Here is an 18,728-nt window from a genome sequence, read left to right on the forward strand (position 1 = left end):
CTTTTAAAACTTAATTTAACTTTTAAAGTTGTAGTTGACATTCAATACTATTTTATGTTCGTTTTAGGTAATAGCACTGTGGTTAGACATTTATGTAATTTGCGAAGTGATCCCTCCGAAAAGTCTAGTACTCAGCTGGCACCATACTTAGTGATGACAATATTATTGACTATATTCCCTATGCTGTACTTTACATCCCTGGGGCTATTTTGTAACTCCCAGTTTGTACTTCTCCATTCCTTAGCCGTTTTACTTTTAGATCTTGAATCCTGCTGGAATTAATGTTGTCCTTCAAGCTCCATCTTCTCCGGCAACCATCAGTCTGTTCTCTGTATCTATGAATCTATTTCTGTTTTGTTTATTTTGTTCTTTAGATTCCACATGTAGGTTAAATCATATGATGTTTGCCTTTTTCTGTCTGACTTATTTCACTGAGCATAATACCCTCTAAGTCCATCCATGCTGTCCAGGTAGTAAGATTTCAAGAATCTGCATCCTAACAAGTGTGCCTGATGATTCCGATCCCACTTTAAACAACACTGACTTTTATAATGCAGGATTTTTTTCATTGACCTTGTCTACTAACATTCACCAAAGGAAGTGAGAATGATGTTACCACAACAGTCTCCATTTCCCAGTCACATTTCCTGGTCCTACAAACTCAGCTCTGTCTCATTGACTCAGACCTCACACATGCTCTGTGTGGTTTGAAGTACCTTCAGTGCACCTGACTCCCAAGTGTGGTGACTTTGTCTCATCACTTACATAAGAACAATAATTACCAACATCATCAAACCACAATAACTGCCATTAAGTTCCTACGTGCCAGACACTGCAAAATACTTTCCTAGCATTATCTCCTGTAATACTCACAGTAATTCTTCGAGGCAGATCCTATCACATCCCTACCATCCCAACGAGGAAGCCAGGAGTAGGGAGGCCACGCCCAAGGTCACAAACTTGTCAGTGATGGAGTCATTTGAACCCAGACTGGCCTAACTGCACATTCCATGTTCTTCCCACTAAGGTTCCCAACTTATTCTCCTGCCAAAGATTTCCTATAATAACAGTAACAACAACAACAATAATATACTGCAAAATTAACCCCAGAAGGATCAAAATTTTAAAGTTAAAACAAGGAGTCCAGCCAGTATGGCTCGGTGATTGAATGTTGACCTATGAACCAGGAGGTCACGGTTCGATTTCTAGTCAGAGCACATGCCCATGTTGTAAGCTCGATCCCCAGTGTGGGGCATGCAGGAAGCAGCCAATCAATGATTCTCTCTAATCACTGATGTTTCTATCTATCTCCCTTCCTCTCTGAAATCAACTTATTTTTTTAATGAAACTTAAGCCAGGACCGGTTTGGCTCAGTGGATAGAGCGTCGGCCTGCGGACTGAAAGGTCCTGGGTTTGATTCCGGTTGAGGGCATGTACCTTGGTTGCAGGCACATCCCCAGTAGGGGGTGTGCAAGAGGCAGCTGATCGATGATTCTCTCTCATCGATGTTTCTAACTCTCTATCCCTCTCTCTTCCTCTCTGTGAAAAATCGATAAAATATATGTTTTAAAAAATAAAAATAAATAAATAAAATGAAACTTAAAAAGTATTTACTTCTGGCACTTAGCAAGATGGATGATGTCCACCACAGCCTACCTCTCTCTAATCTCTGGACACAACTAAAAACTACATAGAAGATAACAACAACTGCCTGAAAACTCCAAAAAGGAACAAAGCAGAGAGAGAAGGGGAATGAAAACTTGGAGAGCATGCTGTCCAGAGATAAGCTTTTCAGGTTTCCCCCTCTCCCTTGTGCCTTTGAACTGAAGACATGCTTGGGAAGACCTAATATAGACATGTTTCTGCCACCAAGAGGAGAAATAAGGGCCCAAGAAAGAATTTAATTGCTATTATAGAAAAATAAAGCTACCTTTGCTTGGCAGATCTGAATTTTGAACCCAAAAATTCATACACACTGCAAATGTTTGTTGATTGAATAAATGAACAAATCGTGTTGGGGGTGGGTCAGGGGAAGTACAGTGCAGCAAGCTCTTAGTAGACCCATCTAGGCTGCTCTCCAAGAAAAACAGAAATTATTAAAAATTTCTAGTTCTTGCATGGCCACTTATTATCTGTGGTTCCTTGAGTTGGTTGCAAGGCTCTTTGGGACTCAGTTTTCTTATCTGTAAAATGGGTATAATGATAACCTGTCCGGCCTTCCTCGCAATGAAGGACCCAAATCATGAGGACCCAAGTACCTACGTGCAGGTACTTTATAGGGGATTATAATAAGAGCATGTGGATCACCCTCATCCCATGATTCCAAAAGCAAGAGAAAAGTAAATGAATTCAAGGATCAGAACGCTGTGGGATCCTTCCTCCCAATCCAAATGTTCACCCAGAACTGGTTCTGTTTTCCCTGGAACCACATCCCTGTTAAGAAAAGTCTATGAGGACTGCGTCCTCACATTAGCAGAGCACACTCCATCAGGAAGAACTTCTCGGGTCACGGGACAGATTTATTTTCATTGTGCAATCATCTGTCTGCCACGCAACAACAGATTCGGCTCCGGGTGACTATTCCCGTAAAACATGTCCCGGGCTCAGCACTGCTATTACGGGGCGGGCAGACACGGCAAAGAATCAATTAAAACCCTGACACATTAAGTGGAGCTCCAAGACCTGTTTCGCAGGTTTCCCCAGAGGAACATAATCATGTTGCATTACACGTCGGAATCCGATCGTGGCAAGATTTCTGAGTCAAGCTCTGGGCTTTACAAGACAGACTTGAGCTTTTCTGAATCGTTCTTTTGAAGGGCTGCTCCCAGGATTACGGTGTTCCATTTTCCACGGCATCATGGTGGAGCAAGAGGGATTACCATCGTGTGAGCATCCTCTGGAAAACTGTGAGTTCCCTTTAAAAAAAAAAAAAAAATCGTGTACAGAAACGGGGTGGCTGTGGCAGTGTTTATAGGTATGCCCATTTGGGAGTGACATCAAGGAACACCAGGGGGCTGTGACAACTGAATTTCCTGTTTTATTTTTTGTAATAGGGCTCTGCCATCGAAAAGGGGCAGTCGTTGTGTAGTCTCTGTTTCGGGAGAGGTTCTAGAATTTCCGGGAGAGCCTCGCAGAAAGGGGAAGGAGAGGGTTAACAGCGGGATGGAGAGGATGCTTGTGGTTCCCTGCTTACACTGTGCCTCTGTGACGACAAGTAGGAATGTTAATGATAAAAACAACGTGTTTTTCTGGGCTTGTTCAGACATCTGTGTAAACCATCTCCAGCCTCCGCGCCTGGATAGCTTCTTTGCCTCAACCTGAGTAAACAGGAGAGATAGTGAGGTGCAGGCAGTCTGCTTTCAGAAGTGTCCCCTACAGACGGGCGGCAGCAGACCTAACGAAGGGAAGGAGACCAAGGCCAGGCGAGCGCCGGCCGTGGTCACGGTGGAGGGACCGGTTATGGCCTGCCGGCGGGACAGGCAAGTCAGAAGAAGGTCTGGGAGAGTCTCAGCTGACTTCCAAGTTTTGCAGAATAATTCAAAAGCGAAGAACCAGAGATCAAAGAAAACATGAGGGTAGATTGTAAATGCCATGCTTTCAGGACATGTCAGGGGAAAAGAGAGAGAGTGAGAAAGACCGGAACGGAAGGACAGGGCCAGGCCTGCCCGTGGTCGCGTTCAGCGCTTGTCCAGAGCAGGACATTCTCCGAGGAAATGCCTTCATGGGGCAGGAATCCGTTCAGCTAGGAAAGTAAACATGTTTGTGAATTCTCTTCATGCAGCCAACCTGCCACCTCTGTCCAGGCAGGAGGAGGTGAGAGGAGGTTGGGGATTCCCTTTTCAACCAAGTGCACTGGTCACTGTGATTTTTTTTCACAAAGACCTTTGGTTCTTTTCTTAAGTTGCTATCTAAATCCTTCAACGTTCCTCCATTGCTTGGAAAAAACTCTTCTTTGCAGAATAGCATGCACTTGGGTATGTTCATGCTTACTTAGTGTTTGTAGAACACAGGTCTCTCGGAGCTATGGAGGGGAGCTTGAAACGTGTTGGAATCTTGAGGTTTTGGGGTCCTGCTAAGGTCTTGTGGCTACAGGGACAGAGGGTGCCCTGCATTCTGCCCTCTCCCTTAACCCTCTTTCTCAAATGCAGACTCCAGCCCCTTTTACCTATGAGTTCACATTTTTTTTTAAAAAAAAAAAAATATGTTTCCATTGCTTAAAGCAAACAAAAATCTTAACTTCCCAAGAATTACATGAGTCGAAGTCAAACCAGCAACAGAAGCCAGGTGTGTGGTTAGCTAGCTCTCCCATGCTGCCTTCCTCTCCCTTTGTTCAAAGCGGACAGTAGGGTCTTTCTTGCTTCACTCACCCCCATGTCTCCACTTAGCTTAACACTCATATTCAAAGCCTTACCACATACACCATTTTTCCCTCAAGGATGAACCTGCATATAATCTCTGTGTAGTCAATCCAATTCCATAAACATTTACTGAGTCCTTCTCGGTGCAGCCCTGGACCAGGAACTGTGCACTCAGAGAAGGCTAAGACACAATCCCTGCCCTCAGATATGTGCCCAGCCTGTTTTACTCAAAGGCATCTTATTGTACTAAGACAGAAATTGTTTGAATTTATTATATTATTAAAATACAAGAGAAAGGGGAGGGAAGTCATTGGGAAGTTCCTTGAAACATTGAACATAAAATGACTTTATGTTCCAATAATTCCGCTGCTAGGTATATACCCCAAAAATTGAAAACAGGTGCTCGCTCTGTTTCAATGTGCTCAATGGTTAGAGTGTTGGCCCATGCACCAAAGAGCCATGGGTTCAATTCCTGGTCAAGGGCACATACCTGGGTTACCCTGCCCCTGCTGGTGGCGTGTGTGAGAGGCAACCAGTTAATGTGCCTCTCTCACATCAATATTTCTCTCTGTGTCTCTCTCACCTCTCCCTCTCTTGCACGCTCTCTAAAAATCAACTGGGTGAGGATTGACAAGAAAATTTTTGTAAAGAAAACAGATACTCAATACATGTACTTGCATTCACTATTTATAATAGCCAAAAGGTGTAAACAATCCAAATGTCCCTAAGCAGACGAATGGATAAACAAATTGTGGTATATCCATACAACGGAATATATTCAGACCCAAAAAAGGCAGAGATTTTAATACTGCCACAGATGAACCTCAAAAATAAATATGATATAAAAGAGGGTCACATATTGTTTGATTCCAATACAATATCCCATACAATGATTCTGGATGTCTGAAACCTATCCATAGAGACAGAAAGCGAATTGATGATGGTTACCAGGCCAGGGTGGGACGGGGGGTGTAGGAGGGGAGAGAAGGACAATGGGGAGTGACTGCTTAATGTGTATACAGTTTCCTTTGGGGGTGATGAAAATGTTCCAAAACTAGATACTAGTGACGGTTGCACAACATGGCAAATGTGTTAAATGCCACTGAATTGTTCAGGTTAAAATGGCTGGCTTTATGTTATATGAAGAAGGTGGAGCCTAGCTAGTTTGGCTCAATGGATAGAGCGTCAGCCTGTGGACTGAAGGGTCCCAGGTTTGATTCTGGCCAAGGGCACAAGCCTGGGTTCCGGGCTCAATCCCCAATAGGGTTGTGCAGGAGGCAGCCAATCAATGATTCTCTCTCATCATTGCTGTTTCTATCTCTCTCTCTCCCTCCCCCTTCCTCTCTAAAAATCATTAAATAATATTTTTTTAAAAAGAAGGTGGAGCCGAAACCAGTTTAGCTTGGTGGTAGAGCATCGGTCTGCAGACTGAAAGGTCCCAGGTTCGATTCCGGTCAGGGGCATGTACGTTAGTTGTGGGCACATCCCCAGTAGCGGGTGTGCAAGATGCAGCTGGTCAATGTTTCTCTCTCATCGATGTTTCTAGCTCTCTATCTCTCTCCCTTCCTCTCTGTAAAAAATCAATAAAATATATTTAAATAAATAAATAAATAAATAAATAAATAAAATTTTAAAAAAATAAAAAGAAGGTGGAGAGCTCTGAAGAGGCTGAGAGAGAGCCAGGGAGCAGGCTTAGGGATCAATGGAGGATCAGCTCACGCAAGCCTGAAAAGTCTTTGGACTTACCCTGGGACAGGTGGAATAGCTAATGAGTATTTTTTAAGCAGGAGAAGGGCTTGTCCAGAGCTATATTTTCAATTGGACACTTTGAGGGGAGCACTAACAACTGTGGGGAGGATCTGGACCCGTGGACACTGGACACGTGGAGTTGGCTGGTCCAGGGAGAGATCCTAACTACAGCCTGTCTTAGCCTTTCATCAGAGAGCAGCTATGTCTACACTCTGAATTGAGAGCAAAATGGCCAGGTTTTTAACATTCATACTGATGAGAGGGTGGGGCGGGGGGTAAGGGAAGGCTGGATATTTGTGTTTAACTAGCAGGTCACTGGAAACTGCTACTGGTGATTGGAAGACGGCGTATGGAGAAGAAAACGTCAGGCTCCATGACATTGCACTTGGCACCGATTTCCTTGGATAAGACACCAAAGGCATAAGCAACAAAAGGAGAAAATAGACAAATGGGACTTCATCTCAACAAAAAATCTCTGTGCATCCAAGGATGCTATTAAAGTGAAAAGGCCACCAACAGAATGGGGAAAACGTTTGCACATGGAATATCGGATAAGGCAGTGGTCGGCAAACTCATTAGTCAACAGAGCCAAATATCAACAGTACAACGATTGACATTTCTATTGAGAGCCAAATTTTTTAAACTTAAACTTCTTCCAGCACCACTTCTTCAAAATAGATTCGCCCAGGCCGTGGCATTTTGTGGAAGAGCCACACTCAAGGGGCCAAAGAGCCGCAGGTGGCTTGAGAGCCACAGTTTGCCGACCACGGGGATATGGCATTCATATCCAGCATATACAAAAGAACGACTAAAAATCAATGACAAAATAAAATAAGAACACAATTCAGACATGAGCCAAGTACTAGAATCCATATGTCTCCAAAGAAGATACACAATGTCCAAGAAGCACATGGAAAAATGCTCCACATCATCAACCATCAGAGGAATGAAAATCAATACCACATCACTTCGCATCCATTAGGATCGCTACCATTAATTTAAAAACCAGACAGACAAAACAAAACAGGCAAAGGCTGCGGAGACATCGGAGCCCCTCTGCACCACTGGGAATGTAACACAGCGCAGCCCCTGCAGAACATGGTACGGCAGCTTCTCAACACACAGAACAGAACCACCCTCCGGCCCAGCAATTCCAGTTCTGATCATACACACAAAGGAGACGAATGCAGGAACGTGGAGAAACATTTATGCACCCGTGTGCATAGCAGGATTATTCACAACAGCCAAAAGTTGGAGGCAACCCAAGTGTCCCTTGAAGAAGGAATGGGTAAACAAAATGGAGTGTACCCATGCAAAAGAATATTACTCAGCCTTTTCAAAGGAAGGAAACTCTAACACATATTATAAATGAATGAGCCTTAAAGACACGGTAGGTGTAATAAGCCAGTGGCCAAGAGACAAATGCTGTGTAACTCCACTCATACGAGGTACTTAGAGTAGTCGAATTCATTCAGGCACAATGGAGAGTGGTTGTTGCCAGGGGATTAGGAGGGGGTGAGCGTTGGTGTTGAGTGGGTACAATTTCAGTCCGGGTCGCTGAAAAAGTTCTGGGGATGGAAAATGGTGATCCTTACACAGCAATGTGGATCTCCCTCAGGTCACTAAACTATATACTAAAAATGGGAAATTCTGTTATGTGTATTTCACCACAATTCCTAAATGGCATCCAGAGCACAGATCCCAAAAATCCCTTATCTACAGACCTCAATTTCCACCCAAAAGTCCCTTTAATGACAGGAAAATATATTATATATATATATATTTTTTGCTCTTAAAAAATCCATCAGGGAGGGAGTTGATGGAAGGATACAGTTTCGGTTTTGCAAGGTGAAATTCATTCCGGAGATCCAAGGTGATCAGGGTTGCATAACAGTGTGAATGCACCTAACCCTACTGAGCTGGACACGTGAGCACAGTTAAGACGGTCAATGTTATGTTGTTTGTATTTTACAACAATTAAAACTAAACATCCATTAGAACACTGGAAAGCAAGGGTGGGTGCTACCAACCCACCAGAAAACGTGAGGAACTTCTGAATGATAGGAAGCAGATGGAATTGGGCTGATGGAGAAACGGGATGGGATCCTGTTTCCTTGCAGTCCAAGCGTACCTCGGAAATTCTGTGGGTTCAGTTCCAGGCCTCTGCAGGGAGGGGAGTCCCAGGCATATCTCAGAGATGTTGCAGGGTGGGTCTGAGGCCACCACAATAAAGCGAGGGGTGCAACAAAGCGAGTCAGACTCTTTGTACTAGTGGGCAGCCTTCCATTGGTTAAAAAAAAAAAAAAAAAAAAAAGCACACCTGTGAAGAAGTGCAATAAAGCAAAACGCAAGAATCCCTCTGTGGAAAGGATCAAGAAAGAGGAAGAGTGATTGTCTGGGAAATGGACCTGGTGCTCCATAAGAGCGGGGCCCTGGTTACACCCGGAGGGCGGGTTCACCCCGAGATTGCTGGGCCCCACCCCAGAGTTTCTGGTCCCATGGATCAGGGGCGGGGCCTGAGGATTTGCATTTCTGATGAGTCTCCAGTTGAGCTGATGCTGCTGGTTTGGAGACCACAACTTAGGAACCACTTGGAGGAGCAGCTGGACCTGTTGGCCCTTTCCCCACCACTTCACCTCCAAGGAGAGGCTCACAGCAGCACCTTTCTCCAATGGGAGTACCGAGTGTAGACTCTGCAGCCCCAGATTTCTAGAAAACTCAAGGGCAGAGACAAGAGATCTCCACCCCGGAGCCACCAGCACACAGCCTGCCCCCCCTGACGACGGGAGGCGGTGACGTGGTCCAAACCGACAATCGTCAGGGCTCACCAGACATTTCTAACGTCAAAGAGCAGAAGGCAGCCAAGAAGTGCCAAGTCCCTGAGGAAAGCCAGGACTGGGGGGAGCACCAATATCAAGAAGGAGAATTCATTCACGAGGAAGAATTAACCAAACTAACAGGTGCTGAAAGATGTGTCACTAATACTCTCAGAGAGACTCTGAAGACACACATCCACACGCACCAGGAAGGAGGGGAAGGAAGAGGAAAAGAACGGGAAGAAGAGACTGTTATAAAAACACAGGCACAAGGGCCCTCGGCGGTCCCGGATCTGTCTCCTGCTTCAATGGTGTTTGGACGGAACAGACCCAGGGACGCCCCTTCCTCCAGCCTCCGGCCACTCTCCTGCGTCTTATCCAGTCACCCCCTTCACAACCACCTCCGGGACCAGCCAACACACCGCGTTTTTCTACCTTAACTCCTTATTGTCAAACAACCATGAGCTCCCAAATCTGTCACAATTATTCCACCGAGGTGGATGGAGGCTGCGGTCAACCGCCTGGCCAGCCTGCCTCTGCGGGCCTCGCACACCTACCGCTCTCGGGGCTGCTGTTTCCACCGTGAGGATGTGGTCTTGGGGCCACTTCTGCAAGCCCTCTCTCTGGGAGCTGCGGGCCCAGGGTCCTCCTCACACAGACCATCAGCTCTGTGACGTCCCGGGGAACCACTTCCTGTGAGGAGGGGACACTCATCAGGAAAATGGGCCACACCTGACATCTCCACAGGCTGCGGCCCCCAGGCTGGGCGGGGCGAGTCTCTCTTCCAGGGCTCCCTCTCCAGCACAACTAGGAGCCTCTGTTGCCCAAGGCCTGTGAGGGCCCCTCTGCATCCCCTGGTGTCTGGCTGTCACCTGAGCCTCTCCCCAAAACCACTAGCCATTCTGTAACCACCCTGAAGCCTCTCCCATGTTTAAAGCTTTTTGCTGCATAGATTTGAATATTTGTAGGCATTATATGTGTATATATGTATATATGTGTGGGTGTATATATGTGCGTGTAATATGTGTACATTATAAATATATATGTGTGTGTGTGTGTGTGTGTGTGTGTGTGTAGTGCACCAATATTAATAGCACAGCTCAGTGCATTTTTACATTTGTGCATCCCTTTGAAATCAATCCACAGGTCAAAATAAATACATTCATATTTATTTTGTCAGCAACCCCCTAATGCAATCACTGGTCTGCCTTCGGTCACCGTAGGTGTTGTCTAAATTTTAAAAGCCCCTCCACGTGATTCTCGCGTGCAGCCAAGCTTGAGAACTGTTTAGCCAGATATGAATTTTTGCAGGTAAGAGGCTAGCTTTTATAAGATTGTCACTGCCACTAAAAGCAATTACCGAAAAGGGAAACAAATCCTACATAATCCTCACGCTCTTACCTGACCAGTTGTCTCAAGGCTTTGTCCACATGCAGACATATTTTTGCACACCTGTCTTCATCGTGGTGTTACAGCTTTTCTTTTTACTTTTTTTGTTACTGTTTATTACTAACTTCTGGTGCATATCACTCCGCAGGGAGGCAGTTCTGGATAAAGATTCTGAGCGTGGGCTTTGGAATTAGGCACACCTGGGATCAAATCTTGGGTTTTCCACTTATACCCGCGGCTCTGCAGCAACCTCCTCAGCGGACGTTACCATCAGAGGCCCTCGCCCTGTGCTGGGCATGACAGGACCTCCCAGGTCTATTTCCAGAGCTGACTTCGTAAAGCGACAGCAACCAAACACACTTCTGGCGCTCGGTCAGTGGTAGCTGTTAGTGTCATTGGAACAATAGGGTGACCCACAGAAAGGAATGCCATGCTCAGGCAGTAAATGCACACAAACCACGCCGTCGTGGGGAGGAGGAGAGGGGCCTCATTCACTCCTAGCAACAGGACTCAGACACCCTGGGGGAGGGGCTTGGAGAAAGCAGCTGTGTGTGTGTGTGTGTGTGTGTGTGTGTGTGTGTGTGTGTGTACTGAAGAGGTGGCGGTGCAGGCTTATATTGGGTGGATATATATATCACAACTGAGCATAATTTTGGGGGGGAAATTCAAGAGAGCCCTAGCATCACCCAGTCCAATGTAATACCACTAACAGCAGCAAGAGCCATGAAAAATGGAATGGGCGGCCACTGAGCAGGTTCGCTTGTCTTCTCTCCTGGAGGCTGGAAAACCAGGCTGACTCCCAAGAGGAGCATCTGGGAGTCACTGATTTGTCACGGAAGGTCAGGCCCTGTGGAAGGAAGAAAAGCATTCTTGTGCCACAGGATGGGAGTTATCAGGCCATTTCATTTGACTGTAAAAGATAATAATAATAATAATAATAATAATAATAATAATATAAATTTAAAGAGAGTCACTATTGTGGGCACGTCAATTCATTTAATTTAATTTAATCATTTCATCCTCACAACAAAGCTATGACGTAGGTATTATCATTATCCCCATTTTACAGATGAGGAAACAGAGGCATCGAGCAGTTACGTAAACTTGCCCAAGGTCACACTGTAAATGGTAGACTCAGAGCTGGAAAGCCAGACACCAAACTCCTAACCACCCTCATACCCCAAGCAGGTGAATTGAGACACATTCGTTACCCTATAATGAATTTTAAATGGTCGTCATGAAATACCATATCACAATTTGCTCAGGCACTTCCTTCCTATTGGGTACTCTCTATTTTTAGCTGTAGTAAGCATCTTTGTGCAGAGAGCTTCTCACTTCTGTTGCATTGTCTCCTGGGGATTATTTTAATGCCCGTGAATGGCATTACCTGGTCCAAGAGATAAAACCAATGCTCTAGTTGTTGCTACATGTTGTAGTGGTTACCAAACAGGCCGCACCAGTTGGCAGTGTCCCTCGCAGGGTACGAACACACCACTTTCACCATCACCTCAGGCAGCATGGGTGGAATTATTTGTATAGATTAATAGACATTTGTAAAAATACTTTTTTTAATGAATAATTACAAACATTGGACATTTGCACCACCAGATTGCTGGTCCATGCTGTTCTGGGGAGTGTGCCGTCTTGAAGGCCCCTTTCTTCACCTCACCTCATCCATTTAGCAAAGTACCACACACAGGCAGAAAGGTACACAAATCAACCAGGCCAGGCCCTGGACTTCCAAACCACCGGGGCTCCCGGAGGCGAGAGGCCATCCCTTCAGGCCTTTTCATCGGCAGCCTGTGCTGGATGCCCAATATCTGTCTGGGTTTTCTCTTCCGCTCCACCAGCTGGCCTTGCTGCGTGAATTGGAATGACGTTTAAGCCATGCATGCTGTCCCTGGTCACTGCAATCAGTGCTTCTCAGACTTTATCGTGTCTATGAAGCACCTGGCGACCTTGGGAAAATGAAGATTCTAATTCAGTGGGTCTAGGGCAGGGCCTGAGAGTCTAACACACTCCCAGGTGATGCTGCTGCTGCTGGTCCTTTATTGCTTAGACCAGCCAGGCAGCAAGGGAAGCCCAGACAACCCTCCCTCAGAACCTCTAATTACAGCTCTGCTTCTAAAAGCTTCCAGGACCTCGATTGAGTCAATACTTCTCTGAGCCTTAATTTCCCCATCTGTATAATACAAGGATGAGACTGGACACTCTCTGAGTCCTTCTGTGGTTTTCATTTCCACAGTGGACTTCTTTAGACCATTCACTTATTTTCATAGACTGTTCATTCAACAAACAACATTTGGGCTCCAAAGAGGAACATGAGCACCTTTTTCAACATCAGGAATGAGAGGGTGAGCAAGACAGACACAGTCACTGCTTTTAGGGAAGACAAGCAAATTAGAGTGGGCAAATGTTTGGATAAGTGTTTTGGTAGGAGCAGCTCATGGTGCCATGGGAGCAAATAAAACTGGATCTCACTCGGACCAATAGGAGTCAGAGGAGACTCCCCCAAAGGACATCCTTCCCACACTGACCCCTAAAGGATGAGAGGTGTGATCCAGGTGGCCATTCCTTCATTCAAAACAAGGCATGAACAAGCCCAAAGTCAACGGAGAGATAAGTGTGCTCGGCTCCAAGACAGAAGGCGAAGGGACAGTGTTTGCTCAGGAATAATGCAGTCTACAAGGAATTAAGCCAGACCGCTAGGTAGACAGTGGAGTCATTCACCGAAATGAGGAACACAGATGGAGGAGCATGCTGTTGGATAGGGGTGCAGAGAGAAAGTAGATTCCATCTGGGGACACGCTGAAAGGCGTTACCACTGAGATGTTCAAGCAGAGAGTCCAAGAAGCAGTTGGATACATGGCCCACAGCTCTGGAGAGAAGTGTGGGCTCCAGATTCATTTGGTCCTGTGAGTCATCGTCACAGGGTTGGCCATAAGAGAAGATGAGATTTCCAGGAAGAGTCTGCTGAGTTAGAAACAGGGCGGCCTCACACCAAACATTCAGGAATGCCAAGGAATGGTTCTTGGAAGAGAGGCCTGCAAAGCAGATGCAGCTGAAGCCAAAGACAGCTCTGTTGAATCCTTGGAAGCCAGGGGGCTGGAGTGTTTCGAGAAAGGGGGAGCGGGCAAGAGCTTCAAACACCGGGAAAGTCACGTGGGTCTCATGACAGGAGATGGATTTCAGGGGGTTGGGCAATCAGAAGCTAGACTTGAAGACAGCAAGCAGAGAGGGCTCTTTCAAACCAAGTCTACCACCTGCCTCCTGCCTCTACCTCGGGGACAAGGAAGGCCTAAGGAGAGCTATCTATCAATCCTGTCATGTTAGCTTTATGCAAGCCTTTTAGCAAAGTACAACACAGAGACAGAAAGATGCACAAATCAATTGTAAGCGCACATTTGTGTGACTTCGACGCATGTTCTCAAGATGAACAGACCCAGATGTGCAGTGCCCTGAGCTGAAGCCCTCCACTTGCCCCCTTCACCAAATGCCTTCGCCCACTCCGATTTTGAAGAGATGCCAGTGCAATGTGAGGTCAGCTGGGAACCTTGCTGAACCTGAGGGTCCCTAGTTCCAAACTCACAAGTTCCCCTCTCTGCTCCTCACCACCCCAACCTTTCTCCAGAGGGCTGTCTCTTTTGTTGTTTCATTCGTTCTTCTCTCCATTGGACGTCCATTCCATAACCTTGAATTGAGGGCCTGAGTGTCACACCGGGAGGCAGGGAGAGGGCATAAAGGTGAGCAGCATCAGGCCTCACACTTTAAAAGACAGCCATGTCCGCGGGCAATCACCATCCAATGTGGTAAGTGTAATAATAGAGACGGCACTGTGTGGGGGTGCAGAGAGGGTGGGTGTGCATGCACGCGGGAACAAGCAGTTCGTAAAACAACTGAAGTTGTGTGGGCAGGATCGACAGAACTTCCAAGTCTTGGGTGGGATGGAACCGCGCTGGCTTCAGCTTTATGTCAGGGACTTCTGTGGTTGCCCTTGGTTGCAGGCCCAGGCTGCTTCTCCTTCCCACGTAACAATGACAGTGCTATTGCTGGACAGTAGAGGGCGCTAAAACACTGTGCTTGGTACCTACTGCCCAGTACTTCCCAATCCAAAAGGAAACACTCTCAAGAAAGCTCTAGAAGGAAATAAATGAAGCCCAAATAGGGGAAGAGATGGGCGGAGGATCACCCAGCTGCTCAGAAGCAGACGGGGCACATTCCACCAGGCCCATGCAATTTACTCGGTTGATGCTCAAAATTTTCCAATACTCTCAATTTATACAATTTAGGATGCCTCTCGAAACATGAGTCTTTTGTAAAACAAAACAAAGATTTTATTTGTTTTTGCCACGTGCAAGCCTACTTCTCTGCATAGTAAATTCCTTACGTCAAGTCCAACATTGGGCCGTGCTTTCTCTTTCTTCCTAAACCTGAAGCTGGTGCCATGTTTCCCGGGGAAGTGCAATGGTTAGAGCTTGGGCTCTGAAGTTAAGTCTGGGTGTGAATACCAGCCCTGCCTCTGCTTGGTATCCAAACGACCGGGCGATGAATATACACATCACCTCACAAGGCTGTTGTCAGGGGAAAGTGAGTTGATGCAAATGCAGAGCTCGGAACAATTCCTGGCCAGGAGCCACTTGCTCCATTAACCTGTGCTCTTATTCTCAAGCTCCTGGCCGAGCCGCACCAGCCAGCCACCCCACGCCTGTGTGGGTGAGGTGTCCAGCCCCGTGCTCTGCAGCCCATGGAATCAACAGGTTTGTTTGGTTTCGAGTTCCAGTCCTCCCCTGTCATTTACAGGCTGTGTGATCATGAGCAAGTCCCTTACTGCCCTAAGGGCCACAGTTTCCTCATTCCTCAAAGAATGCTGATAATCCCCCATTATTATTACCGATTCTTCTAATGCAGCAAGAATTCCTTCGGCTCGGCAACTATTTTCCGACACCCTCCTTAGCCCTCAGCCCCCGTGCTGAGAGCTAGAGAGAAAGAGACAAATAGGTCGAAGCCACATGCTTGAGGATCCAGTAGTCAAATGGGAGAGACAGGCCAGTGCACAGACACAGTTCAAAGACTACGATGAGACCAAGAGGAGCACTAGGGAGGGAGCTCCAGGAAGTCTTCCTGGAGGCGGCGAAACCTCAATCGGCTTTTGAAGGATGAGTAAGAGTTTGACAGGCTCATCTTTCGTTAAAGTCAGCGGAGATAGTTTGTGGAATCAGGAGTCCCAAATGGGGAGTGTTCTGCACATTCCAGCCAGAGCTTTGCTTTCTTCTCAACCTCATAAGCCCCAGGTCCATTCCATCCAGTCTCCCTCTTTTCCTCCAGACACCCCACTGAGGGAGGCAGAGAGCCTTGGGAGGCAGGTGAACAAGGAAAGGAGCTTCAAAAGGAAAGGAGCCTGAACCATGGCCGTTGGGAAAGGGTGGAGGCCCACAGAGCACCTGGAGGTGGGGGCACCCTGACTAGCACCTTGCACAAATCAAGGCACTGCTGCCTCCCTCTGCCTCCCAGCAGAGTGGGAGTGAGGATCCCAGCCTCTGTTTCACCTCCAGGCCGGCCACACCCAGCACTACCATTCCCATCTCCAGGGTTCTGTCTCTGCCTGAGTTGTTCTTCCTCTTTCTTTCTCTACCCACCCCAATTCTACCTGACCCCTGCTCCTGGAACCCTTCTTGCCTGCCACTCCTGATCTCCCCTCACTTTCAATGTCACCCTGAGTTACCCATTCACCTCCCTGCATCCTGGGGCTCTCCCTCCCATGACACTGTGAGCTCCCTGCAGGAAGGCACCGGGCCTAGATTGCTTTTTTTTTTATCTGAAGGTCCTGGCATAAGCCAGGCTCAGAGGACCTCGCTGGGTAAATGTCTGCTGAACGGAACAGAACTGAGCAGAACTGAGCACAGAATCCCTGTCTCTTTCCACTCAGTGATAGCGTTTCCCTGACAGGAAGCAGAAGGCACACTCGAAGAGGTCCTTGGAAAGCATGTAATGAATACATGATTGAGAGGTCTGGGTAACGGAAATAAAGGTGAGAAACACCCAGACACTGGCTGCTGCGGAAAGCTGTCACTCGGAGGCCTGACGGGGCAGAGGAGGGAGCGAGTGCAGACCTTGGCCAGCGCTGCAGCCAGCAGAGAAGCTGCCCAGTGGGAGCCATGGATGCAGCTGCTACCAAACTGCAGCCTGGCGGGGGAGCAGGGAACCAAAGCCCACCCTCTCTGCTCCCCGCCATCGCCTGCTGGTGCCTCGCGCTGCATGAACCCAAACGGAAGCCAGAGACCAGAGAAGCCCAGATGGTGCAGGCACAGAAGTTAGTTTCCCCAAGTGCAGAGCATAGCGAGTAGAGGGCAGATTTACATGGAGAAAGGAGGACTCTTCTGCACAAGTGGCTTTTCCCCAAATACGGTCCATGTTGCATTTGCGTCAGAATCTCTTCAGGAGCTTGTTTCGAAAGCAGATTCCCAGGCTCGGGTCTAGACCCACTAAATCAAAATATCTATGGTGCCTGGGGATCTGTCCTCTCTGGAAGTTCCCCCAAGTGGCCAAAGAAGTCACCTGAGGATCTCCAGGAAGTACGAAATTATGGGAACTCTGAACTTGGTTAATTCGTACTTTGAACTTAGAGAATCACCCCAGGTATGGGGACTGACAGTGTTCGTGTTTCATCTATGACTTCCAAAGGACCAGGGAACCTCATTCATTCATTCATTTATTCATTCATTCATCTAACACTATTGAGCATGTGCTAACATCCCAGCAAAGGTGAACAAGGCTTGTCTCTACCTGGGACTTCCTAGAATAACATGTAGGTAGCATGTACGCATTCCTCTGGGGCTCCAATGGTCATCCCTACCATGTGGGAATGACTCTTTAGTGCTTCTGCAAGCACCATCACGCTCCAAACCCTTAATTTCAACCGCCACCACACACTTACGACACCCCAAGACACCTCTCCCCTGAGTTTGGTGTATAGTTGCCCGTGAGACATACACTTGCAGGCCTCACAGTCCTCCTTGACACACAAGACCCTAAGGGGAGTCCTCTTCCACCCACCACTCCCCAAGGCTACCAACCTCACTGAGTGGTGCCAACCTCCCTCCCCCCCCCCCCCTTGTTTAATCAGAAACCTGGGATCCATTGTCCACATCCTTCCTCCAGTGACCAAGTCTATCCAGTCAGCCTCCTAGCTCTCCGCCCCTCACTTCTCTAGGTTTCCAGGGGCACTTCAGGTCACCTTCATTTCTCCCTTTTTTACTGCAATGACTGACAAGCTTCCTGGCTGCCAAGTCATTGTTGCCAGAGGGATCTTTTAAATATGCAAAACACGAAGGTCATTCCCCTATTGAAGTCTTCACTGCTCCCTAGTGCCCTCAGGACCTTACTATAGAATCTGAAGCTCTTCACAAGGGCTGGACCTGAGTTTCCTCCTCATTTCCCACCACTTCCCACCCTCCCCTGCCCCTCTACCCACCCCACACACAACCTTACATCCTCATCATAGATGTTAGGTTCATACACTTGCTCACCTTCTTCCCAGAATGTTCTCCCCTTCTGTACCTGGCCTGCTGATCCTTGCCTATCAACTCATCTCAAGAACCATCTTATCCTGGAAATGTTCTCTGACCCACCAAACTGGATTTGTCTACTTCCTCAGGATCTTGTTCTCAGTTCTCTGGTGGATTTTATCTCACCACCTTGGAAAAAGTCTATTTGTCTCTTCTGCTGCTCGGTGACCTCTCTAAGGTCAAGGGCCAGTCATTCCTAATGTGCCTTTATATCCCAGTGGGTGGCCAATGAGCAGGCAAGGGGGGGAGTTCATACATATTAACTGAATTGATAAATATCTTGCATGGAAAGGGATCTTCCAAGAGAGGACCCGGAGCATACTGCCTCATTGAATTCACTAATTTTGACAGTTTCATCCGGTTTCACAATTAGTGAAGTGTGCCAGGCACTGTACCAGGCTCCTGCCAGGACAGCTTTCAAGGGCAATCTCTGCCCTCAGGACCCCATGAGAGTATGGGAGACATTGTCTTAGGCTCTTCTAGGCTGCCAGGAAAACACAGACTCCTGTTACTTAGATACTAATGTAAATGCCTGGACTCAGATACTTCTGCATGGAAGGGTTTCTTGTATGGAAGTTAGGAAGTCTGAGGACCCCTGGGCAGCAAGCCAGTCCCTCTGGGACACACCTCCGAAGCAGGAGTTTCAGTAAGATCTCATGGATGATAGTATTAAAGTTCCTTGTATCAGTCAGCTGTTGCCCCAGTAACGCTGTTTAATAAGCCACCCTCCCAAACAACCAGCATTGACTCACAGTTTGGGTCTGCTTCCCATTTTTCTCATTCTTCTGGGACCAGCAGTCTACCTGGGGCAGTCTTTCTGTGGCAGCAGAGCAGCAGGGATGGGCGTAACC

The 18,728-nt window shown here is 47.3% G+C and overlaps 1 protein-coding gene and 1 long non-coding RNA gene across 3 annotated transcripts in view; one reads left to right on the forward strand and one right to left on the reverse strand.

Annotated features, from left to right (window-relative positions):
• Positions 1 to 2,502: 2,502 nt before the first annotated feature.
• On the reverse strand, positions 2,503 to 18,712 carry LOC311630396. The gene is made up of 4 exons (XR_014796370.1): positions 18,630 to 18,712; positions 10,325 to 11,159; positions 9,481 to 9,616; positions 2,503 to 2,915 (listed from the first exon to the last, which is right to left on the reverse strand). It is a non-coding gene; the product is annotated as an uncharacterized lncRNA (long non-coding RNA).
• Positions 2,779 to 18,728, forward strand: part of PTPN3 (protein tyrosine phosphatase non-receptor type 3) — a 131,972-nt gene continuing 116,022 nt past the window's right edge. Inside the window, exon 1 of one of the 2 annotated variants that reach the window (XM_084899304.1) lies at positions 2,779 to 2,906. In XM_084899304.1, the coding sequence (XP_084755430.1) occupies positions 2,858 to 2,906 (49 nt within the window). In that variant the 5' untranslated portion in view covers positions 2,779 to 2,857. The remainder of the gene's footprint in view (positions 2,907 to 18,728) is intronic. The other variant, XM_084899305.1, reaches the window with a different exon arrangement.

Source organism: Pipistrellus hanaki, assembly GCF_964339955.1.
Source record: "Pipistrellus hanaki genome assembly, chromosome: 11".
In the NCBI taxonomy this organism is placed as follows: domain Eukaryota; kingdom Metazoa; phylum Chordata; class Mammalia; order Chiroptera; family Vespertilionidae; genus Pipistrellus; species Pipistrellus hanaki.